At 36.6% G+C, this 26,745-nt stretch overlaps 2 protein-coding genes across 4 annotated transcripts in view; one reads left to right on the top strand and one right to left on the bottom strand.

The window, feature by feature from the left end:
- Nucleotides 1-26,745, top strand: part of LOC141390820 (protein toll-like) — a 388,884-nt gene that overhangs the window by 65,387 nt on the left and 296,752 nt on the right. The window lies entirely within an intron of this gene.
- LOC141391135 (uncharacterized) lies at nt 1,815-10,611 on the bottom strand. 3 transcript variants are annotated; one of them, XM_073964051.1, is made up of 9 exons: nt 10,337-10,611; nt 9,786-10,263; nt 9,635-9,736; nt 9,008-9,530; nt 7,419-8,949; nt 2,727-2,802; nt 2,415-2,653; nt 2,075-2,352; nt 1,815-2,020 (listed from the first exon to the last, which is right to left on the bottom strand). In XM_073964051.1, exons 1-9 carry the CDS (start codon nt 10,491-10,493, stop codon nt 1,889-1,891), a joined length of 3,516 nt encoding a protein of 1,171 aa, XP_073820152.1. In that variant the 5' UTR covers nt 10,494-10,611; the 3' UTR covers nt 1,815-1,888. The 3 variants fall into 3 exon arrangements, with proteins under 3 accessions (XP_073820152.1, XP_073820153.1, XP_073820154.1); XM_073964052.1 differs by having other exon boundaries at nt 1,815-2,012; XM_073964053.1 differs by having other exon boundaries at nt 2,183-2,352; nt 10,337-10,546.

Here is a 26,745-nt window from a genome sequence, read left to right as displayed (position 1 = left end):
ACTTTGCACGTTATGAAATTTCTACCAGACATAGGTGAAAGTTCAGGAAAAGTTTAGGAAAAGTTCAGTTTAGGGCCTGGTCTTGAATCGCCTTGGTTTTTGTTGTAACATCTTGTATTCACTGTCCCCTATACGAAGGTACAAGTTTCCTCAGGGGCAAGTCCATACTTCCTGAAAAAATAGCCTGAAAGTTGAAAAACAAACCCAATGACACAATGTTTATGGGTGGAAGCGCAAGATAATTCTCGAACGGAAATGCCGATTCCGGCCAAAATTTGGCCTTCGTAATATTGTTTCCAAACTTACTTTAAGTTCGTAGATAAGCCATATCGGTCCACTCCTTCAGGTACCTACCCCACAAAAGTTCAAAAATATTCGAAAAAATTGTGCGCACGATAACTCTTGATGGGATTGACCGATTTGGTCCATACTTTACACATTCTCATAATATCTACCAGATATAGATCAGGTTTGAATATGGACTATATTTGTCCACTCCATCCCGTACCTCCAACACAAAATTTTGGATAAGTTCACTTTAAGACCTGCTATTGAATTACTTTGATTTTTGTTGAAGCAACTTACATTCGCTGCTTCAATTACGATGGTAAAAGTTGTTTCAGGGACAAGTCCACACTTCTTGAGAAAACAGCCCCAAGGTCTATGTCGGTCCATTCCTTTAAGTACCTTTTCCGCAAAATTTTTGAACTTTAATCCTAATCAACATTTTTGTCGGTTCATACGACCAAAATGTTGAAACCCCCTAAATACATAAGTTTTTTTGTGAAAAAAGTGTTTCAATTTGCACAGGCTGAGGGTATATCTCTGTCGGCAAAGCCGACTGATACTTTTTGACTTGTTTTTATGCTCAGTACAATCCAAGGAACCAGAAACGCGAAGAGCCCAATAAGGTGTTTTTCCTTCCATACAATTCGCCACGTACATATGTATAAATGTCCTCGAAACATCCGAAGGGACAGGGGAGACTTCTCTCATAGCACTGAGTGTACCCCGATTCATATTAGCTTAATGATATGGTACCTATTTTTTAACCCCCTGTCAAAAATGACCATGAAAACGCGACAAAATCGATTAGTTGTCAATGAGAGTCGTACCTAAAATTTTCTGAGCGACATTTTTGCAGAACAGTTCAAAGCTGAAAAACGTTGTCTCGTGGTACTTTTATAGCGGTTCTTAAAATAAGGGACGAAAAGGACATTGAAGGAAGCGAGTTGGATGGTCGAAATGCTCTACGAAAATAATCCTCATTCGATTTGACTGAAGACATGCCATCTCATAAATAAGCTAAAACAACAGTTAGCAAAGATATAACGCTAATTTCAGATGCCTTACAGGGTCTTCAGAAGAAACATCATCACGCCATAACTCGGAAGTTCGACTCACGGCGGATCTGTCCTTCGTGATTCTTAATATAATTAGCAAGGGCTTTCATCCCCAAAAGGAATTATCTCTGTCCCAGATTTTCACCTCCATTTTGTGTCACAGTGTTATTACTAAAACATATTTTGTTGCTAGGGGAAGAGAATAAAATCTGAGATATGGGCTCCAAAATGTCCCACTAAAGTTTTTTAAGTTTTTGTGGTCAATATTACAACTCTATTTTGTTTCGTTATGGCGTGAATGTTCCAAACCTTGCCCAAGTGGTGTTCTTGCAATATAAGACTCATATTTTCTGGTGAACACGGTGCTAATTGGGTCTATTAGAGGAAGAATTACACTCCTTGTTTATGATACGTACCCCCAAAACGCCTTAAACGCTTATAATATCAATAATAAATAACAGTTATAAAAAGTTTACAATAAATAAAAATCAACTTTATTAAAATTCTCAAAAATAAAAAAAATCCAAAAAATGATATCACAAACATTACGAAAAACTTAATGGTCGTATCTCATTGAGTAAATCTCGAATACACGAAATCAATTTCGGATTTTTACATCTCAAATCGGTTGCTGCTGGATACATAGAATTGATCAGATGATGTAAATCGCTATAGTTCTAAAAAAGTAAGAATTAATTTAAAATTCACATTCCGCTCCCGCCATAACATACACCAATATTACGCCATGTATTGGTATATTGCAGCTTAATCACATCCAAATCATCTGAACATAATTCCGTAATTTCAACAAAAAATGCCCCCTCCGGAGTAATTCTTACCTCAACCATATTTTCGGCTAAATCTTTATATTGTAAAAATTTTAAAATTATATCACGTCTCTTCGACAAACGATTCCATTGCGAAAAATGGAATTTCATTTGGGTGCTGTGGATGGCCATGCAGCAATAGGTGTGCATTTCAGTGGCTAAATGTTTTTCCGAAAAATAACCTAAAATCATAATTAAAAAAATTTATTTTTTTTTCTTAACTTGATTTAATAAATTTACCTACCATTTTCAATATAATAGCAGGCATCATGTTCGGCAAAAATATTTAAATAATTCTCCTTGAACATTTTTTTGAACGCTTTGTAATCTTTCATTGGTTTCTCAATAATTAAATACATTTTTGGATTTCGTACGAATTTCTTGGTTGGTTCGGTCACATGACCTCGAATACCATTTGGAGTGCAGTGCAAAACACACCGCACATATTGCGTTTCCAATGTGAAAATTACTTCGTTTTCAGGGCTATTTGGAAAGAGGATTGTAAAAATATTTGTTTATATTTTGGAATTTATTTCACATAAAATGATTTGCTTACTCTTCTTCACTAGGCTCCAAACTCCAATATTTGAATGGAAAATGTTCATAACGTCGGAACGCGAAACCGATATAACCTGAAATTTAGATGTTGAGTATGTGCATGTGTAGAATGTTAAAGTGGCTTGAAGAAGATAAGATAATAAGATTATTGTACGTGACGAACAAGTTTTCAGCGTAAAATTTTAGGTACTTGCGGAATATGTATCATGAAGAGTGAATCTAATTATTTTACTGACATACTTCAGAATAAAATTTTTGTTGTTGCAACATTATATGCTTAATTCGTCTCTGTCTATGTCCATTTTAGGAAAAAGACTGCATCGACAGATTTTAACCATAAATCTTCTGGAGTTGGGTAGGTTTAACAATCAGTAGAAAGCCTGCACTGTATCGTGCGGGCATGTGCCGCATATGGGGTGGATATTTTGCATCTTTGCCATATAGAAATTTGCACCATCCCAAGCGTAGTTGAGCCAAAACTACTGTGGTTTGTCGTGGGAGTTGACATTCCCCTTCTTCGATAGATGGAGAATGTTCTCCGAGGCCCGCATTCATACGATAGTTGTTTATGGCATCTGCTACTGCATCTGTGTGAATGCTAAGATATTCAAACCTGTCTGATAGGTTGTTGAGCTAGGGATTCTCCTGATTCTGATTATGCCATTGTGTTGCTGTGCTGAAAGAATAGTTGTCTCCTCATGTATATAGCCCAATGAAGACATAAAGAGGCAACCCGTTGCAGTTATTAGATGGCCTTCTGGATTTAAATCCACCGCCCGCATAATTTACCATATACCGACCTATCGCCTTATATGAAGTCAGCATGGTTTATTCGCCTGCATCCTAAGTGGGACTTGAGGACCTACATCTCAGCTTTTAGCAGATAGCTGTGGCAGGCGCGCATGATGTAAATATTAGAGCTGGTAAACTATCTATTGTCTGACTATCGTTTTGATCGCTGTCGTAGAGTCTTGTTTATATGGGATTCTAAACTAATTATTTTTCAAATAATTCGCCAAAAAAACTGTGTGTTTTCGACAGCTAAAAAAAAACGATAATCCTAGTATCGATAGTTTGCTGGTTCTAGTAAATATCCATTTCAATGTCATGTCTACTGGTCGGAATTCTATTACCATCGACTAGGACATTTCCGCAGAGTGGCTGTGGCGGATATTTACATAATCCTCACGCGGAAAAAGGTGGTAAGATCGATCAAATAATAGTTCAGCCTCTCACAAATGACATGCGGGAAGGTACACCACGTCAATTTTCTACAATCATCCGCATACGTAACAATCTCAGTGCCGTCTATACGTGGTGAAATACAGGAAACATAAAGGTTAAACAGTTCTGGAGATATCATTCCACCTCCGGGGAACCCCTATTTCACTCTACCGAGCTTTGACTTTGTGTTCCTGAATTCCAAGTACAACCAAAGTCCACACATCATTAATTATCCAACGTTTCAAACTTGTCCGGAGTGTAGTGCTTGACAGCATCATCTGGCTTCAGTAGAGGGCCACCTGGCCCATTTTCCAGACTTCGGACATAATGTGGGTGGCTAGCGAAAGGTTGAGAGCTTTCGTGAGATTATCATCTCATCTAGCTGATTCATCATTACCATGGAGTTATCGTCCGAGCCTAATGCTTTTAACGATTAAGCGTTCCTAATGCCATTTGCAATATCATCCTTTGAACACTGTGGTGGTTTCTGCTCGGCGGGAATTTTATGCGATGCAGTACTCTTCATTTCGACCTGTCACTTATAGGGTGCTCGACACCTCTCGAGATCAGTCAGCGTGACGTCACCAAACTTGACTGAGTACCTATCTCTCTTCGATGGCCGACAAGTCACAAATTTCACCTCTAATGTTCCAGCTCTCGGTTATTCGGCCAGTAGTTAAATATTGTCAGGGGAACATACTTTCTGCTACATAAGAAGGGTAGGCAATTCTCTATGAAATCAGGCCAATTAGGTTTTCGTGGTAAAAATGAGGCGTTCAGAAGTGTTGAAGTCGGGCGGTCTGCTTATGGTGACGATTATAGGGAGATGGTCTGACCCAAGAGAAACGGCGGGTTGACAGGTTATTGACTTCATATGTCAGGCCAGGCAACACTATGATTATCGGGTATGTTCTGAGACACACTTTACGCCTCAAGCATTTTGTTCACCCCATTTACGCTTATTTTTCGAGTATTTTATGGATAGACTAGGGTGTACTCTTCTTTTTTTAAATACCCTAATGAATCTTAGCCCCAAGACGTGAAGTTAGGGGTGAAGTGTGTCTCAAAACATAACCGTATGTCTTGCAAACTATGGCACTCTATGCTAATTCTAGTGGAGGCGTCCTCATTGATCGTACTAAACGTAGAGCTACCAATTTGCTCAGGCAATGCTATGCCCCTCTGGTCATTACCTAGGGCCGAATGCCACAACTCATTATGAGAATTAAAGTCCCCGGGGACCACTCGGTTATAACCTTCCAAAATCTGGCTAATGTTGAGGCTATAATCTAGAGTACAGCTATTAAGCGCCGGATTGTGTACCTCAGGCAACTCTACCACGGTAATTCCACACCATGTACGTGCCGTTAGAGCCAGGCTCAGGCGAGATAGGTCTATATTGAACAGACTGATGCAATTGGAAATCTAGTCCCCACATCCACTTCTGGTGTGATCGTTAATTTTTCACCGTCACTGCAGGAATCTAAAAGAATCCAGAGGAGTCATTCATTCCAATGCAAACATTTGTACACTGCGGTGGTATCCGCTAGTTGGAACGCCGATGTACCGTATCAAAGTGCTTAACCTTGATAACCTAAAGGCTGAGGGCATAAAAGTTAGGATATACAATTTTATTCCTTTTTTCAAACGATCGGTTCCTATAAGGGGTCTCTTTAGGCAGAAGTGCCCGCTATAAACCGAAGGGCTGCTTTAGGACAGAAAAGCACTTTAAAGATTTTTTAGAAAGACAACCACTTAAATTGTGTCTTTAGACAGAAAACCTTGAAAGTGTCTTTTATAGATAGATGACCTTGGAAGAGAATCCTATAGATGAAAATCCTTTGAAGATTCTTCTATAGATGATGACATTTAAATGTGCTTCCATAGATATATAACATTTGTCTGTCTTCTATTGGAAGATGAACTTCAAAGACTTTTCTGCAGATAGAAGAACTATGAGGGGTCTCCTATCGATACATGGTATTTGAGGATGGCCTTTATAGGGCCTGCTCTGGACTCAATAACCTTCTGGCCTAGCCAACACGCAGTCTCACCAGGTGTCATTTGACTTTTTTGAAAAGTTTGACAGTTTTTAGCCTAAGCGTACTAAGGACAGTTTGACATACGACCATGTGTTGGGTTGTTTACATTGGCTTGATTGTGACACCTCCAAAACATGGTTTTTGAACGCTTTTGCAGCATCTTCTGGCGATTGTTGCAATTTTTATAAACGTCTTCCGAATCACCGCGATCGTCTTTTCGGGATCCAACGAGAAAAACTCAATTTTTTCCGCCAAGTGTTCATGTAATATCGAATGTTATTTGGTGAAATAAATGCCCAAGGATGCCTCTATCTCACGGTATTTAACATGATGATCTTGGATTATCCGTTCACGTACGGCTTACTTTTTTTCTGACACAACGGCCTTTTTGGACGACCCCCACGACCTTCGTTTCTAAGCGAACCAGTTTTTTATAGTCCTATAGGACGGTTCTTTATCGATATACTAAAATTTAGTTTGATCGATGACTCTTGCCATGCTTATCCAGGTCGAAAGTTATGAAAAATTATCGGACGAAAATGTTCACAAGTAAATTACATTTTTTGCAAAGTGATTTTTTCAAGTCACTGTAAACAACCCAACATGGTCATATGTCAAACTGACCTGAGTACGGTTAGACTAAAAACAGTGAAACTTTCCAAAAAGTTTCAAAGAACACCTGGCGAAACTGCGAGTTTCGTAGGCCAGAAAGTTTACGAGTGACCATCGTAGAAGAAATTTGAAGGGCCTTTAGAAGATAGAACACTTTCGAAGGGTCTTCTCTACACAGCTGACTTTAGAGTGGTATTGTATTCTTTATATCGTCACCATGAATGCCGGAAGACGTAACCCACAAAACGAAAACGAAGCAAAAACTTTATAAAATTAAAAACTGTTTTATGGAATATTGATCTTAGTCCCAATTTACATTAGGCGAGTTTACTTGCGGCAATTGTCAGTTTGTAGGTGAGAGAGGGTGCTGAGAGGCAAAGGGTTACCATATGCCTCACCTCTCTCCTACAAAATGACAATTGCCGCAAGTAAACTCGCCCAATGTAAATTGGGACTTATGAAGGCGAGTATATGGGATATTATCGATCATATACGAAGGGTAATAAGTAGTGAAACCAAAACCGCTGAAGGGTTTAGTTTTGAGATCCTCCATTACAACAAAATCTGCAATATTATCCCATTTTCCGAAATGCCATTTCTTGAATAGGATCGTTGTTTTTGAACGTAGAAGCTTGAAATTTTGCCAGAGCATGTATTTTAGCTTTATGTATCTATTACGTCAAAAAACGAATTTCGATTTTCATGTCGGTTACGTCTTCGGGCATTTATGGTGATGATATATGACCCTTGAAGGATATTCAATACATTTCGATTTAAGGAAAAGTGGGATATTAAAAAATTATTTTTCTTACCCAAACGATCGGTTTGTATTGTCATGATGTGCTTCTCCTTATCATATTCCGAATGCAAAATATGTTTTGTGGTCCAATGGGTATAGCGAATTTTCTTCGGTTCATTCTTTGCAAGCTTTTCCACTTTCAGCTGAGACTCGGAACTTATATCGAAAACTGATAATTCCTGCTGATCCGTTGCTTGCGAAGGTTCAATGATATGAACTTTGCTTGTTTCATGCCGTAAATTTCTTTTACTCTCTTCTAAAGCAGGTGGTTTCAACGCCTCTAACTTTGTTTTAGGAATGGGTCGTTTAGAAAGTTTTCCAATACTTTTCTCCGTGCTAATTGAGGCCTGCAATGCGGGGCGATCATATTTTTTAAAGAAATATTTCAAACGTTTATTTTGCCATTTTGTTTTTGATTTGATGGTTTTTAGATCTAAAATAAGCCGAGGTCGCGATTTGTATTTCATTTTAATGGCATTTAGTAAACGAAGTAATTCAAGAAATGTTTTAGGTTCCTTGTTTCCATCGTTTTTAGTGTCATTGTCATCATTGTCCTCCTCATTGCTGTCTGGTAAATGCCTCACAACTCGTATCAATTCCTCTTGGCCATACATGGGATATAATCGCTCGGGATTCGTTTGCATATTATTGTAGGAGAACACCCTTTTTAGGGGTTTTGAAAGAGCACTTTCTTCCAGATTATCCTGCTGTCTTCTCAGTAATGTGCCACCCTTAGTTTTTGGCTTTTTACGAAATTCTTCCAGTTCTTCTTCTCGGATTTCTTTGGGAAATTTCAAAGAAGAAATAATTCGCGGCATACAATGTCTCTCCAAATGCCGAACTTGGGCTTTGTTCAAAGGCTGTGGTAAATAGAAATCATCAACATTCAAAGTACCATCTGAACTGCGGGCCTTGCGTGAAATATCTGCCTGGCTAATACGTAAAGACAACGAAGATTGGAAAAAGTTCCCTTGGGAGAAACGTTGCGAGGCACTGAGACGGCGAAGTTTAAACATGGAAGTACCTGCCTCGCTGGCATATGAACGACTCAATGGAAAGTGTTCGGTCACATGTTGTGTTGGCAAAGCTGATAAAGAAACTTTAGAGGGCATCCGTTTAAGGCCTTTTCCTTTTTTCATAGAACTTGGCAATGGGGTTGTAATATCTTCCTTCTCTTCCAACACTTTTTCTGTTGTCTCATAATGACAGGCAATGGGTTCACCCCAGTGACACAGATATTCCGGCAATTTGAAGGTCAAAACAAACCAGGGGCATTCAGGATCAGTGGACATTTTAGACTGGTCCAAGGTTTTACCCAATTTAGACATGCGACTCAAACTCAAATGGCTCATAAGGCGTGTTGTGCGCCTTGATAAAAATCTGGAGGTAGGAGGTATAAACAGATCTGTGTTCACCTGCAATTTGCCATCGTTATAATGCCAGGTCATATTAAAACGGTGGAAATTCAAGTCCACATGATTAGGTTTGGAGACATAATACAATTGATAAACACCGCCCAATATGAAGAACTTTTTCAAATTTATCTGCCAAAATAAGATTTGAAATTAAAAAAATCTAAAAAATTCCCAATTCTCACCCCACCTCATCACTATCCAAATCCAATGTTTCCGGATTATAAATGCTATTTATAAAAAATTCATATTGTTTTTGTTCTTCCTCCAAAAAATCGCCATAAATATCAGGAAATACATCTGTATCAATAATGGGCGGTTCTTTGCCGGGTTTGGAAATTTTGGGTTTCTTTTGTTTTTTCCCATCACCTTCAGCTACTTGTTGTTTCTTTCCCTTTCGAGCTTGTTCTTCTTCATACAGACGTAACTGTTCTTCATAATCGAGTCGTTTTTGTATTAAATCTTGTCGTATACGAGCTTGTAAATCCAACTGCATCAGCCATTCATTGATCAAACATTCATGTAAATCTTGAATGCCAGCATTTAAATTATCCACCGGTACTGTAATCAGCTGCGTATAGCTTTTGGCCTTTTCACTGAGATGATCGAAATTCATACGAATTCCCCGTATTGTCAGATTTTCATATAACATGGTTGATGGTATATGTAGTTGAAGTTGGAGTTCATGAAAATTTGCCACTAAACGAGGTTCACTGGGTAAGAAAGAGAATTAAAATAGTGAAGGGGTGGTTGACATTTTTCCCAATCTGGTTAGTACCATGGTTGGCACTACTGTCCTAAATGCTGTTTTACTCACTCTAAATGTGAAAATCTAACAGGAACATTCTTTAAGGACCAAATGTGGATTTGAAACTGATCACCAGTATAACAATATTCCATGGTTATGGGATCAACAGGCCTACGAAAATGATTTAACATGATTTACGTAAAATAAATTCAAAACTCACATCATGTACGCCTCTTCGGAACACAAAACGCGATATGTATAACGATCAAAGAAATCCAAAATTTCCTCCTGTATGCTGAATTTCAATTTTTTAATATCTTCCAAATTGGCAGTAGGACACTTGGCAACTTCAACATCATTATCAAGAAAATATTCAATACGACGTATAACGCTGAGACAATCATTAATATTAAGATTATATTCTAAACCAAATTCTGGTTTTAATTGTTGGTGTAAATGTAAACGTGTTAGATTTCGGCGAAAGATACTTTGTGCCAATATGCTGCGTTCATCCACAGCCAATGGCCAATCAATATTCGATTCAACATTTTGCATTTCGAAGACTTTCAATTTTGTAAAAAATAATCTCATATCAGGTGGTAAATAAGGTTTGGGCAAAGGATAACAGGTTACAAAATTCCACCATTTATCTGCCAGCAATTGCAACTCATCTAATTTTTCAATTTGTATCAGAGCCTCTGTAAAAACGGATGTGGTTTTATGGGTGAAAGAAGATGCTTTTTATTTGCTTGAAAATTGATTCACACTTACCATCTATAAAATTCAAACATACTCTCAAATCATTTAAACGATTGGAATATCTTTGTTCTCGAGCTTTCATTTCATCGGCAGTAATGAATTCGTATACCTTTTCTGGCGGTTCTTTGAGCTTCTTCTCCTTTTTAGTTCTTTTTGTCTTCGGTGGCATTTTATAAATTTTGTTTCAGTTTTGAAAGTTTATTTTATTGAATTTATTGACAAGGGACAATTTTGTTGGTTAACTACAGTGACTCACAGTATGGAAACTGTAGGTCCATCCATAGACCACAATAAACGAGGATTTTAATGTGAATTTTTTAAAGATTTTTAGGGCCAGGTATGAATTTTTTTAAAGATTTTTAGTGCCCGCCATATTCCACAATAAATAGACCATAGACCAAAATAAACGTGGATTTTTCAAAGATTTTTATGATCAGCCATAGAACACAATAAACGTGGATTTTTTAAAGATTTTTAGGACCAGCCATAGACCACAATAAACGTGGATTTTTTAAAGATTTTTAGGACCAGCCATAGACCACAATAAACGTGGATTTTTTAAAGATTTTTAGGACCAGCCATAGACCACAATAAACGTGGATTTTTTAAAGATATTTAGGACCAGCCATAGACCACAATAAACGTGGATTTTTTAAAGATTTTTAGGACCAGCCATTGACCACAATAAACGTGGATTTTTTAAAGATTTTTAGGACCAGCCATAGACCACAATAAACGTGGATTTTTTAAAGATTTTTAGGACCAGCCATAGACCACAATAAACGTGGATTTTTTAAAGATTTTTAGGACCAGCCATTGACCACAATAAACGTGGATTTTTTAAAGATTTTTAGGACCAGCCATAGACCACAATAAACGTGGATTTTTTAAAGATTTTTAGGACCAGCCATAGACCACAATAAACGTGGATTTTTTAAAGATTTTGAGGACCAGCCATAGATCACAATAAACGTGGACTTTTTAAAGATTTTGAGGACCAGCCATAGACCACAATAAACGTGGATTTTTTAAAGAGTTTTAGGGTCAGCCATAGACCACAATAAACGTGGATATTTAAAGAGTTTTAGGGCCAGCCATAGACCACAATAAACGTGGATTTTTAAAGAGTTTTAGGGCCAGCCATAGACCACAATAAACGTGGATTTTTAAAGAGTTTTAGGGCCAGCCATAGACCACAATAAACGTGGATTTTTAAAGAGTTTTAGGGCCAGCCATAGACCACAATAAACGTGGATTTTTTAAAGAGTTTTAGGGCCAGCCATAGACCACAATAAACGTGGATTTTTAAAGAGTGTTAGGGCCAGCCATAGACCACAATAAACGTGGATTTTTAAAGAGTGTTAGGGCCAGCCATAGACCACAATAAACGTGGATTTTTAAAGAGTTTTAGGGCCAGCCATAGACCACAATAAACGAGGATTTTTCAAACATTTTTAAGGCCAGCATTAGACCACAATAAACGTGGATTTTTTAAAGAGTTTTAGGGCCAGCCATAGACCACAATAAACGTGGATTTTTTAAAGAGTTTTAGGGCCAGCCATAGACCACAATAAACGTGGATTTTTTAAAGAGTTTTAGGGCCAGCCATAGACCACAATAAACGTGGATTTTTTAAAGATTTTTACGACCAGCCATAGACCACAAAAAACGTGGATTTTTTAAAGATTTTTACGACCAGCCATAGACCACAAAAAACGTGGATTTTTTAAAGATTTTTACGACCAGCCATAGACCACAAAAAACGTGGATTTGTTAAAGATTTTTACGACCAGCCATAGACAACAAAAAACGTGGATTTTTTAAAGATTTTTACGACCAGCCATAGACCACAAAAAACGTGGATTTGTTAAGATTTTTACGACCAGCCATAGACCACAAAAAACGTGGATTTTTTAAAGATTTTTACGACCAGCCATAGACCACAAAAAACGTGGATTTGTTAAGATTTTTAGGGCCAGCCATAGACCACAATAAACGCGGACTTTTTCAAAGATTTTTAGGTCAATAGCACCCAAAGATCACAATAAAAGTGCATTTTTTAAAGATTTTTAATAATTTCCAAAAGCTCTAAAAATGTATAAAAATGTAATCCATTCTGAATACGCGTATATCTAATTCATCGCACTTAAACGAAAGCCTAGAATAATGGAATATTTTCACCATCCACTGGCGAACCAATAATAAAAATTCATCTCATTTACATTTTTCCATTATCTGTTTGGCAATGAATAATTTCATATTCCTGCAATTTGCACTGAATTAATTAAAACAAGAATCCATTAAAAGTTTTTCTATAACAAATCCAAAAAAAATCCAAACTTTCTTCCATAAGCACAACACAACTCATTTCATTAATCTAATTTTCACAAAAAAAAAAAGAAAACAAATCTCGCACACAAGTTAAGCGTAAATGTAAAACTAAAATGAAATGCTTTTGTGAAAAATTCATAGATAGTATGGTGGCAGCATTCACACCGTTTAGTTTTTCATTAAAACTTTTGTTTTGCTTACAAAACAAAATTATACTCAAAATTCCCAAAGGCATAAAATATGGTAGAAGAAACTTTTATTTCGCTGAGTGGTCTTTGAGGGATCCAATTAAACAACAGACAGAAAAAAAAGACAAAATTCAAAAATCACAAACTCGATTATACAAAAATTTATTTAAGATTTAATATTTTCCATACACATACACTTTAAAATTTGTTTAGAATTATTTTATTCATTGTCCCTTTATCTTTTCCATCTTTTATTTTAGGTATGTACAATCAATCTCCTTCCTGTTGTTGCCTGTTTAGTTCTTGGAAAATGTCCTTTTATTGTCTTTGGTAAGTTCATGATAACTGGATATCATAGAGACTGGCAAACAAATGTTTTATTTATAAATTTTGTTATTTCATATTATTCAACTCAACTCGAAAGATTATTTTTTTATGTTTGTGAACATATGAGTATTAAGAAGATGTCGTGTGTTCGGTCCAAACAGTTTTCCCATGTTTATCGTGAGCATACATTGGAAAATAAATATCGGCCTTTTTAAAAACCTTGCCATTGGGCTGAGGATATAAAAAACTACCAGGTTATGGTGTAGGGCACAATTAAAAAAACTTGAAAATACAAAAGCTAAATCAAATTTTAATCTAAACAAAATCACATACCTACAACAGAAAACTTCTCTTAAAGTCCTTAACAAGGGCTCTGTTTATATCTTCTACCACTTGTCATTTGTGCGACCATAGATGTCCTTATGACACTCTTTCATGTTTTCCATTGTTTTGTTTGCTTGTTTGTGTGGTAGCTTTCTTGTCAATTTAAACATGACGATTTGAATATGTTGAGAGTTTTGTTGTTCTTGTTTGTATACTTGTATTCTCCAGAGAATTCATACAACAATTTTGATCCGTTTCTTTTGTTTTTTTAGATTGCAAAGAAAAAGTAATTGAGTTTACTATCTGTACTTGTTTGCCATACCCATTGCTTTGTTTGGCAAGTTGCTGTTGTTGGTGTTTTTTTTTTTCATTTTCAATTTTTGCCTTGATTGTTCTCTTCTTATCCTTAGAGATTAATAATGCCTTAGTGAATTTGATGTAGTGGTTTATGTTCATAATTACAATGATATGGAAATATTCTGGGAAATATATTCAAGTACTCTGTGTTATATGATAAGAAACCGATGAACAATAGTGTTAGAGATGGTAAGGATATTTTTCTTGATTTAAGGATGCAAACAAGATTTGCATTTTTAGTTTGAAAAAAAGTGGAACGCATGAAGTGTGTTTTATTTAGGTTTGAAGCACATGGGATGTGTACCATATTAAGATTTTTATTTCATTTTTGAGAGGACTACGAAAGTGATTATCAAATAAAAAAAAAAAACAGATCAAAACTTTGACAAAGAAACGCTCAAATCTGAAACCTACTTCGTTACTATCGAACTCATTTATCTATCAGTGTAGACAATGGCTTCACTTTTTTTAAACAAAAATGCCATTATTCTCCACGCGACTACCTGAAGCTTTGGTATGTTCTCTTTCCTTCTTGTTTTTTTTTTCAAATTTGTATGCTTAGCTTTTTTATTAACATACTTATAATAAAACAAGTAAGAAAAGTCTATAGTCGGACGGAGCCGACCATGGGATACCCTATACCACTATCCCTGGACAATCGCTCTCCACGGAACTTCTTTTCAATGATTGTGAAAATTTAATTATCAAATATCAGAGATGTAATGTATAATAGTTATGACCAAAACCAAAAAGTTATCTAGCATGACAAAGACATTTTTGTAGCAGGAAAGGAAAATTTAGTTCACAAAAACTAAAATGTAATGAAACCCACTTATGTAGTACTACTACTTCCGTTGTTTAACCGCTACGTTATGGAAATTTTTACCAATTTCACACAAAAGTTTCAGTCCATTTAACCCGCTAATTATTATCTGATCTTCACGTTGCACAGAGGACGAAATCATTGATCTAGCGGCGCGAAAGTCAAAAAATCAAAGTATAAAATTGCGAAATGTTTTCCATTATATCGATTACAGACACTCCGCTGACTAAGATTTTGTTTTTACTTTTTTGTTGTTGTAAATATTCACTCAGTTATTCAGTGTCAAGTGCAAGAAATTTTGACGGATCAGATTTTAATAAAATTGTTGCTAAAAATCTGATCTCATATTTGTTTAATTTTTAAATAAATTCGTAATAAAACTAAACAAAGTTTATTTTTTATTGATAGGGGAGGGTTTAAGTTAAATTAAAATAAAATGTTTGGGGCCTGAAGTTACATAGTTATAAAGCAATAAATTTTCAAAAATTATTATTTTTTGTATGTTTTTAGTGCAATATACTTTTGTTGGATGGAGCGTAACTACAAAGGTCCACCGAGGTTCGGTCCAGTTATTTTTTTAATAATTAAATTGGACTCCCTAGATTCCGAATAACCAAAATTTTGCTGCAAATAGCTGCAAATCTTGCTGATTGATAAATGGTCTTGAAAAATAGCTTAAATCCTCAAAATACCCAAAATCTGTCGGTACGATATAGCCCCCAATATCAAAATGTAGACCTATGTTCGCAATTTTTGGTGGAGAATTTTTGTGTCAACTGGGAACCCCAAATACCAAATTACACCTAATTTGGTCGGAAAATGTAGCTTTAAATCCCCAAACTACTGAAAGTCGGGAGGTACCTTAAAAGGGGCCTATACCCAAACGTGGACCTATGTCCACAATTTTTGGTGGAAAGGTTTAGTGATCACTAGGAATCCTTAGTACCAAATTACAACTAATTTGGAAGGAAAAGGTGGCTTAAATCCTCAAAATATCGAATATCAGGAGGTACCGTTATATGGGGGCTATACCAAAATATTTGCCTATGTTGTTCATATTTAGTCCATAATTACTCACAGACACAGATTGAGTTTTTGAAAAATTTCAGAAAGATATCTTCATTCGTTTCCAAGTTATTAATTTCGCGCCGCTAGATCAGTGGTTTCGACCACTGTGCGTTGGTTTGTACGCTTCTTCTTCATCATAAACTCAAATTTTGTTTAAAATTTTGCGGGTTATTATTTTGACCTACAGAGCCGGTACAAAATTGGTTAAAATTTTGTTTTTGGTCCATTTCATTCCCTGAACATTTCACGATCATCACCAAAAACTAATCGTTTCTAATCTGGCCTGAACCCAACCTCCTTAAAAAATTTGTTACAATCGGTCCATAATTGCGCCCTTAAGGTTGTTTACAATTTTTAATGGAACGACACACATCGCTAAATCGCTTTATCTCGTCGAGATATGAATTTTGGCATACCAAATAAGGGGTCTAGGACGAATATTTCGTGGTGTTACATAAACTTTTGGAGATACAATATGTAGCATGGGATAAAAATGTGGTTCTCTACACAGAACCCATTATATATTAGGCAGTAGGCCCGTTATCTAGCAAACACTATATTGCAATTTACATCAGAGAAAAGGTCAGTAGTTGTTTTCCTTATGTAGGCTACTTTGCGAAATATATATGTCCTCAAGGAATTAAAGTATCGACCAAAAATAAAATTTTTTATATCTTTCATACAAAAGTAATGGTCCATTTCACCCGCTAAAGAATATCAGATCATCATTCAAAATTGTAGGCACCTTTTTCGACCTATACTCTTACCTGGTGCAAAATTTCGTGACTATTGATGCATAATTGCGACTTCTAGCGAGTTTATTATTACACTACAAACAAATAACGGAATATATTAGGCTGTAACTCTGTTATCTGATCATGCACACCAACATAATTGGCATCAAATGAAAGGTCAAGCGTTCCACTTTCAAGTATATCTCACTTGTCCGGAATGTCACTTCCAGGAATTAAGATATAAGCTGTATATTAAAAATTTTCACAATTTTCACACAAAAGTTTTGGTCCATTTAACCAAATATTATCACGATCCTCACCAATAAGAATAGGGATCTCTTCTGATCTGAACGCGACCTCCATACAAAATTTCGTGACGATCCGTCCATAATTGCGGCCTGGAGCGTGTTTACAATTTTTAATGGACAGACGGGCGGACGGACGGACACACATCTCAAAATCGCTTTACCTCGTCGAGATATGAAGATTGGTATACAACATTGGGGGTCTCCGACGAATATTTCGCGGTGTTATATGAATTTTTACCAAAACAAACTTATAATACCCTTTTCCACATTGTGGTATAGGGTATAATCACCTTATTCTAGCCTCCTGTGATTGTTTTCACAGATGTTTAACAAATAAAATTTCACTTCCTAATTTTATTACTTCACATCAAACAAATTGCTACACAAATGTTAACCACCCACCTTCTATGGGTGGGAGTGTTGGTAATTGTTTCAATATTTCTTTTATTGGTTAATTTACATTTTGTTTTTTTATTCTTCTTTGGCATGTGTTGATTATGAAAATTACCATATTTAAGGTACCTCCTTAAATATCATACCCAAAACGCACTGTCGGTAATAATATTTGTGCAAACGGTATTGGGTTGTAACAAATTGCCCTCGCCAAGTGGAAGTCAGAGCATACAGTCTTTATATCGTCCTACTGCATCCTTCAGCCACACATAAACTCTACGTATTAGTATAGGTATGTACTTTCAATAAAACAATCCATAAAAATAAACACATACAATCTCCCCTCCTCGCCTTTTTAAGCCGAAAATTTTATTACGGCAATCAAATTATATTTTGTTATTTTTCCCCACATTTTATGACCATTCTACGAAATGACTTTTGTTATGTATGTACTCGTATGTATGTATGTGAATTCGCAGATACATTATGAGAAAAATTCTCAAACAGATTTCACATGAATAACGTTTTGCTAAAGAAAATCCCAATCATTGATTTATGCCTCTATTTTGGTAGTATTTTTTGTTTTTGTTTATACTCAATCAAGCTAAATGTAAAACAAATACAACGTAGAAAACATTTGCACAGAGAGAGAAAGGAAAAAAGGAAGCTTGAATGTGTTTCGCATAATAAAAGTCAAAAGCTAGCGATACATGTTCCTGCTATTTCCCGAAACAAACAAGGTATACACACACTGTGGCCCACAAATTTGCATACAAATTAAATACGTATGTACATAAAAATGAAATATTTTTAAGGCTATACCTTAATTCAAGGTTAATTAAGTAAGGTTACCTAGAAAGTTTTTGTTTGCAACGAACTATTATTGGCCAAATTCAAATAAAGAAGTTGTATAAGTATAATTTTGGCTGAACTGAAATATTTTTTTTTTAAACAAAAATATATTTTGACAGCGAGAGAAGACATTAAATGGGCTTACAAGGTCACCTTGTATTTGCATCATGCCTTAATCAATTGTTTTCTTCTATTAAATATATATGCTCGCATCAACAATGGTTAGAAAAGATAACCTTTAACCATTATCTATACTTATAAAAGTGTTCAGTAATGATGACTCACTGACTGACTAATTGAGCTAGAATCTTGAAATTTTGGGTGAGGGTCACTCTTGGTCCGAAAGTGTCAGATAAGGCTAGGTTTTGGAAATTCAAACCAGTACGGTACGAAAAGTACTAAATATGGTACCATTTGTATTTGGCGAACCGGTAGGGCTTGAGTTCTGAAATTTGAAATGAGGGTCACTGTTATAGTGTAGGATAAATGTACCAATTCGTATTTTGTGAACAGATAAAACTTAAAGGTTGAAATTTGGAGTGAGAATCAATGTTAAAAAGTACGGTTGGTGCACGAAAGTACTAAATGGTACAACATTTGGTACAATTAGGATTTGGTGAACCGACAGAGCTGGATTCCTGAAATTTACAATTAAGGTTACTGTTGGCGTGTAGAATGGAAGTAAAAACTCCTACTTATGGGTACAAAAAGTACTAAATGGTACTAAATATGGTACAAAGTTGGAATCCCGAAGGAAGTTTTGAAAATTCGTATTTATGGACGGATAGAGCCGCATTCCTGAAATTTGAAATTAAGGTTAGTTGCAGAGTCTGCTGGCGCAAGTACTCAGGCTTCGGAGCCATACATTAGCACGGGTAGTATCAGTGTTTTGTAGAGCGTTATTTTCGTTTGACGAGATGTGGCTTTGTTTTTAAACTGCTTACTTAAACCAAAGTAGCGTCTGTTGGCCAATACAATTCTTCTTTTTATTTCACAACTGATGTCGTTTGTTGTGTTACGGAGGGGTCGAGGTAGACCAAGTCTTTTACTACCTCAAAATTATAGGAACCAACTTCCACAGTTGGTCCGAGCTCAATGGACGCATTGCGCGTCGACACCATCAGCTTGGTCTTCTCGCCGTTTACCGCCAGACCCACTTTAGCAGATTCTCCTTCTACCTTCATAAAGGTATCGGTTACTTCTTTTACTGATCGTCCCATGATGTCTATATCAACAGCATAAGCAAGTAACATGTGACTATTGGTGTAGATTGTGCCACTTCTTTTGACGTTTGCCTCTCGTATAATCTTTTCCAGCAGGATGTTGAAGAGATCACACGAAAGGCTGTCTACTTGTCTGAAACCTCTTTTGGTACAAAACTCTTCGGAGAGGTTCTTTCCTATTTTAACTGAGGACCTCGTGTCAGTTAAAGTCATTTTAGAAAGCCGGATGAGCTTTGCGGGGATACCAATTTCAGATATGGCTGCTTTATAATCGACAAACGGTGGTAGGTGTCGATCTGCATCTCTTGGGTCTTCTCCAGGATTTGTCGCAGGGTAAATATCTGGTCAATGGTGGACTTGCCAGGTCTAAAGCCGCATTGGTATGGTTCAATTATCTCGTTGACCATAGGCTTTAGTCGTTCGCACAATATCCCTGACACGATCGTGTAGGCAATAGGGAGTAGACTTATGCCCCTATAGTTAGAGCATACAGTCTTATCTTCCTTCTTGTGGACGGGGCACAGAATACTCAGGTTCCAATTGTCGAGTACTCGTTCTTCCTGCCAGATGGTACTAACTAGCTGATGAATACACCTTATCAGCGTGTCGCCTTCGGTTTTGAATAGCTCGGATGGTAAGCCATCGGCTCCTGCTGCCTTATTATTCTTCAGCCGATTTATTGCTGTCTTTACCTCATCTTGGCTGGGCGGTATACATTCAATACCATCTTCTGGGATTGGGTCTGTGGTATCTTCGTCGTCTTCGCTGTTATAGGATACCAACAGTTTTGAAAAATGTTCTTCAGTTACCAAATTACCTTGCTGGTCCCTGCAGGAGGATGTGCCAAAGCCATCAGTTTGATGCTTGACTCTTTGGTAGAATTTTCGGGCTTCATTCTGGTTCCTGTACATCTCGATTTTTTCACACTCCCGCTTTTCCATCTCTCTCTTTTTTCTGCGGAAAAGACGTTTCTCCTCTCTCCTTTTCTCCCGATATCTCTTGTGCGCTACGCGTTGCTACGGATTGTAAGGTAGCAGCACGACACTCCTGATCATACCATGGATTCCTTGGTGGAGGTATGGATTTTGCGGCTGTTTGCATGGAGTGAGCAATACTTTGTCATTGCGTTGATATGTTATCGGGAGTGCTTTGATTAAGCAATTGGGCTAGTTCAGTGGAATATGCTGTGGCTATCTGTTGTGATTGCCTAACTTTCGTGTTGTGTTTGTTTGTACTTTGTTTGCTATGTTTAACCGGGTGCGTACCTTTGCTGCAACAAGGTAGTGGTCCGAGTCTATGTTTGCTCCTCGGAACGAACGCACATCCAACACGCTCGATGAATGTCTTCAGTCTATCACAACGTGATCAATTTGATTTCTTGTTTTCTGATCTGGAGACAGCCAGGTGCCCTTATGGATGTCGAGATTTTGAAATCTCGTGCTGTTAACTACCATGTTTTTTGCAGCTGCAAAGTCTATCAGCCTCATACCATTGTCAGATGTTTCACTGTGGAGACTGAATTTCCCTACTGTTGGGCCAAAGATACTTTACTTTCCAATTTTGGCATTAAAATCGCCTAGAATAATTTTAACGTCATGGACAGGGCAACGGTCATAAGTTTCTTCTAAGCGCTCGTAAAATATATCTTTGGTCTGTTCGTCCTTGTCTTCAGTGGGAGCATGATCGCAAATATGATGATGTTGAAGAATTTTGGTTTTATTCGAATTCTAGCTGAGTGGCACTAAATTTGGTACTGTTAGGATTTTGGTGGACGGATAGAGTTGGAATACACAAATTTCGAATTGAGATTAGATTGTGGGTTTGGGATATGGAAGTAGTTTTGGAAATTCGTACTTATGTGTTCGAGAGGTGTTAAGTGCAACCAAATTTTGAACCTTTTGGTAATATTTAAAATATATAACTAAAATTCTGAATTTTAATATTAGGATCACTGTTGGTGTGTAGAATGGAGATGAGAAAAAATCTCGGAAATAAGTGATAAATGTAGAGGGGAAATAGGAAATTTGGTATTAATTAAACTTGCACTTCTGGAATTATTCTAAAAGTATGCCATAATTACTTTTAATAAATTCACCCTAAAAGCATACTTAACTTTAAATATTAATATATGTATGTATGTATTTTGTGTGTGTACTAAATATGTATACATTTATTATGAGCGAATAAAAGTATTATAACTCTACTTTGTTTTCAGTGGCTGACTGAATTCTTTAAAGCGATTTCAAAGTAAATTTTATTTATGCCTTAGAACCAAAAAGAGAAAACTTTTTGTTGGTATTTGCTAAATACGTTTGTATGTATTATTTTCCTTGTCCTTATCGAGTTTTATATTTCAACTCCATAACCCCTTCTGCTGGCTGTTTGTACCACTTAGTGTTGTTCTTGCTTTGTTTGTTGGCAAAAATGTTTTATGCTTGCTGCTATTGTTGTTACATTGAACTTTGCGTACTTTGTGTATAAATATGACATTTATAAAATAACAAAACATACCTAAATATAAATATGTATTGTGTATATAACTATACATAGCGAGCTATGTACGAGGATCAATCGAAATTGTAAATTTCTTATTTGGGACAAACAATTTACGAGAAAAGGTAATTTTTCCTTTAAATCTTTAAATAGATCTTCTGCTGAGATGCGTGAAGAATTAAGTCCGTTAAAATAAATTTGTATTTAGTTAGCGTAGACACAAACCACTCTAGCGGAGACACAAAGCGCAGAGCACTGTTAAAGTTAAGAGAGCTATTCAAAAATGGGTTTCTTTGAATAAAATATCATTTTTAGGCACTTTAAGGAAAATTCTGCCAGGACAAAATGGGTTCCATTGGACAACATGGATATCAGGACAATATGGTACCATCGAGACAGCTATCCTCTGAGCTAATAAAATCATTAAAAAATATTGCCCCAAATTTTTAATCGATAAAAGTTACAGAATTCCTATACAGGACAACATGGGAATCATTGAAAAGCTTATCGAGACATCTATCCCTTGAGTTGATAAAATTTATAAAAAATATTGCCCGATGTCCCGATTATTAGCGTTTTTGGAAATGATCCTGCAATGAGAATATTTATTTCGATCACAGATCCTTTAAGGAAAAATTCTGCCAGGACAATATGGGTACCATTGGAAATTATGTCGAGACATCTATCCCCTGAGCTAATGAAATGTTTAAAAAAAATATTGCCGATGACACGTTATTTACTGTTTTTGGGAATGACCCCCCACAGATAATGTTGCCGTGTCAGGATTTTCCTTGAAGGACTTAAAAAGATATTTGTTTACAAAGAAACCCATGTTTATACCCTCAGCATTTACGCTAACGAGGGTATGTATATACACTTTCATACGGGCAAAATGTGCCTCATCGAAATAATGGTTTAGACCCCAAGTATGTTTGGACGAAATGTGTTTCAGACAATTTGGAGTTGATTTAGCCATGTCCGTCCGTCTGTCTGTCTGGCTGGCTGGAGCGCACGATAACTCTCGAAGAGGTCAACCGATTCGGTCCAAAATTTGGCTTTCGTAATATTTTGTCCAAACTTTGTTTAAATTCGAAGATCGGTTATATCGGTCCACTCCTTCCGGTACCTCCCCCACAAAAGTTCGGAAATGTTCGGAAAATTTGTGAGCACGATAACTCTTGAAGGAATTAACCGATTTGGTCCATACTTTGCACGTCGTGAAATTTCTATCAGACTTGGATGACGTTCCAATATAGAGTCAATCGGTCCACTCCTTCGGGTACCTCCCACACAAAATTTCGGAAAAGTTCAGTTTAGCACCTGATCTCTAATCGCTTTGATTTTTGTTGCAGCAACTAGTATTCACTGCCTCAATAACGACAGTAAATTTTTTTCAGGGGCAAGCCCATACTTCTTGAGAAAACAGCCCGAAAGGTGAAAAAACTCCTATGTAGTGGCTGCAGTGCTCGAATAAATACTGCGTTCGTCCATACTTTGGATATTGTAATATTTCTTCGAATATTATATGAAATTCGAAGGTGGTGCTTATAGGTCCACTCTTTAAGGTACCTCCCCCAGAAAAGTTCGAAAACATTCGCTAAAATGGTACGCCCGATTTCTCATAGACGTAGCAACCGATTTGGTCTAAACTGTGGATCTCTAAATATTGTCGAAACTTAGTTTATGTTCAAATTTGGTCTTTTCGACGATCCTTTGGGCATTTTTACCGTAGGTTTACCTAGTGGCCCTGTTCGCAGCGATGTTATGTTTTTCGTAGGCTAGTGTGATAAAAAAGCTCTATCTATCGATATCACATCAAATTTTTGAGCATTAATCCTTTCCACACTTTTGTAGGTTCATACGCCCAAAATTTTTTGGGAAAAAAGTATTTCGATCCAAACAGGCTGAGGGTATATCTCTGTCGGCAAAGCCGACTGAACCCTTTTTACTTGTTGAATAGCTATTTTAACTTTAACAGTGCTCTGCTAACGCGCTGTTAGCAAAGGTGTTAACGGAGCGCTTTGTGTTTCCGCTAGAGTGGTTTGTATCTTCGCTGATTAATAGACAGCGGAATTTTATGCAACCCCTATTTTTGGCCTCTGATTAAATTGCAATTTAAACATATGACATACGCAAAATTATGCAAAATGCATAAACTTTCTTATGCCACAAATATTTCAATAATAGGGCAAAAATGATTGTGTGTAGAATTTTTCTGTTTAAAATTCTCTTCAGACAAGTCAATAAAATAGATACAGTGTATAACCACTGCCATTACCTTCAAAATGTTCTATGGGGGATACATTAAGGCCTATACCTATACCGACAAATTTCGGGTCGAAAGTTTTATACCCTCAACGAAGACTAAATAAATACCAAATTTCGGTCATTTCGGTGGCATATTGAGGCCACAACGTTCAAAATACCGAAAATCGGGAAGGTATCGTTCTATGGGGGTTGCATGAAGGCCTAAAGTTTTATAACCCAAAGGTGGAAAGTTTTATAACCCAAAGGAAGACTTAATACCAAATTTCAACCATTTCGGTGTGATAATGAGGCTAAAACCTTCAAAATACCGAAAATCTGGAGGTACCGTTCTATGGGAGCTTTATGAAGACGTGGACATTTACCGAAAAATTTCAGGTCGAAAGTTTTATACCCCCAACGAATACTAAATACCAAATTTCAGTCAGTTCGGGGGGTTAATGAGGCTAGAACCTTCAAAATACCGAAAATCGGGAGGTACTGTTCTATGGGAGCTTTATGAAGACGGGGACCAATGCGGACAAATTTCAGGTGTAAAGTTCATACTCCCAACTAAGACTTAATACCAAATTTCAGCCATTTCGGTGGGCTATTCAGGCCAAAAATCTTTGAATATGATTTATATGCTCATTTTAATCAAATATGTCAAAATATGCAAACATTTCTGGACCTAATTAGTTTTAATTTGTGATAAAACGAGTTTCTATCTAATCAGATTTTCTCTACGACCATATTTACCATATATGCATTTGCATAGGATTCCGCTGTCTACTGGTTAAATACGAATTTATCTTAATGGACATGGAAGCATTTCGTTTTAATAAATGGGATCACCGTGTTGCAGCGGTAAGCACGTCCACCTTGTATTCAGAAGGACTGCGGTTCAATCTCTGACCAGAGCATCAACATTTTCGTCGGTGGCAACTCCCCTTAGTGTAATACTGACTTACATTTCCTGAGTATTTCAGCCACGAAGAAATTCTCTAAAAAGTGGTGTCGTGTGACGTTCGGTAAGTCTCATAATATTGAGCCAATATGAATCGGCGTGCACCCATTAATATGAGAGAAGTCTCCCTTGTCCCTTCGGGATGTGGGAATGTTGTGGGAACATATGTATCTTACATATCTTAATTATATCAATAACAATTGCACAGATTCTGAAATATCTTAAAAATATTGTTTATAAGTTTCGGTTGCCACCGTTGTGCAATGGTGCTAAGACACGAAATACCTAGGTTCGGTGGTAAAAATATTCCTCCTTATAAAAATATTCAGAGTATTTTAGCCGTGGAAAATTCTGTCCTAAGACTCGCCTTTTGGACTCTTCTATAAAATTCAAGTCCCATATCATTGTGATAAATGTGCACTAATTGATATGATGTCCGAAAAAATCCCTCCAGGGTGCATGGGAACGATTTTAAGTAAGGTTCGTTTTATGCCATTAGAAATGACTTACCTCTACAATCCATCCTAGTTGAGATGAAGAATCGCTGATCAAATCTCGGTCAAGTAAAGTTTTTCATCCGCTTAAAGAACTCGCAAAAATCTCTGTTACTTAAAAAACTTTTCCATTTGAGCTTTTGAGTGAACATTTTTATTAATCCGAAACTTTTGTGAATATTTTTGTTGTAGCTCAAACACACAAAATTTTAAAACTACCTTCCAATTTCAGTCAGAATTGTGTGTGTTCATTGCATTTGTTAAACAACAACGTAACAAATTTACAAAACATTTTCCTGTCAACAAAGTTGAACTTTTTTCTTTGTTGGATTTAGGTATTGTGGTGAGAAATGAGAATGGGTGTTGGATGGCTGATTGCTAGCTTGCCGTGTGGTTAGATACATTGAAGTTTGTGTGAGAATAAATACAAACATAGTTGTAACTGTTGTTGTCGTACAAAACATTTGTCTGGCTGAAAAGGGGACAAGTTGGCATGATGTCCCCTGTTGCTATATGTGGTGGCAACAGAAAACGAGCGTATAGCTCCCCCCCATTGATGCAACGTAAACATATTTTCTGATATAATAAAGTTTGTTTTTACTATTTGTTACATTTTGACATCGATGGTGTCAAACCGCAAACTAAACGCATGTACATACGTACCTAGGATACACAAACCACTCGAATGAACGTACTTGGGAAACTAATGCGCATCATATTCCATTTTCCATTTCAAATGATGACGGCTATGGCGATATTCTAGCTGCAGCTCACAACACCAAAGGATACATTTGTTGCTTTTTTGTTGGTGTTGTCATTCAATCTGCTGTCATGTGTTTTACTTTTTGGGAGTTATCTGGGGATTGAAAATGAAAATATGAATGAAAATTCATTTGATTTGTTTGCATCGCATTTCGTTTCGTTTGTTGTCAGTAGTAGTAGCTTGACACAAAAATAATGCTCGAAACCCCTTGAGGAAGTTGTTGTTTATCATGTTTCGCCACCGTACGAAAAACAATATAACCCTCAGACACTGAGCTACATAAGGTGTATGTACCACACCCATCCCTCCTTTCGTACAATATTTTCACTTTAAACTTTATTGTCTTTTTTGGCAAATGTTTTCTTTTTATACAATTGGTTCGTTCATATCTTTACAATTGCCCCAAGATATTTGCTGTTTAACAGCAGCAGCAGCTACACAAAAGCAATTCTAAAGATTGTCAAGCAGTTATGAATTTTTTATTTATTTTTGGTCCTTTATTCAGTCAGTATTGTTTATAAGGTGTAAAAAC

Source organism: Musca autumnalis, unplaced genomic scaffold (assembly GCF_047663935.1).
Source record: "Musca autumnalis isolate F117 unplaced genomic scaffold, ASM4766393v1 scaffold_1, whole genome shotgun sequence".
In the NCBI taxonomy this organism is placed as follows: domain Eukaryota; kingdom Metazoa; phylum Arthropoda; class Insecta; order Diptera; family Muscidae; genus Musca; species Musca autumnalis.
Note: the sequence above shows the minus strand (reverse complement) of the source record. Positions and strands in the feature narration are given on the sequence as shown.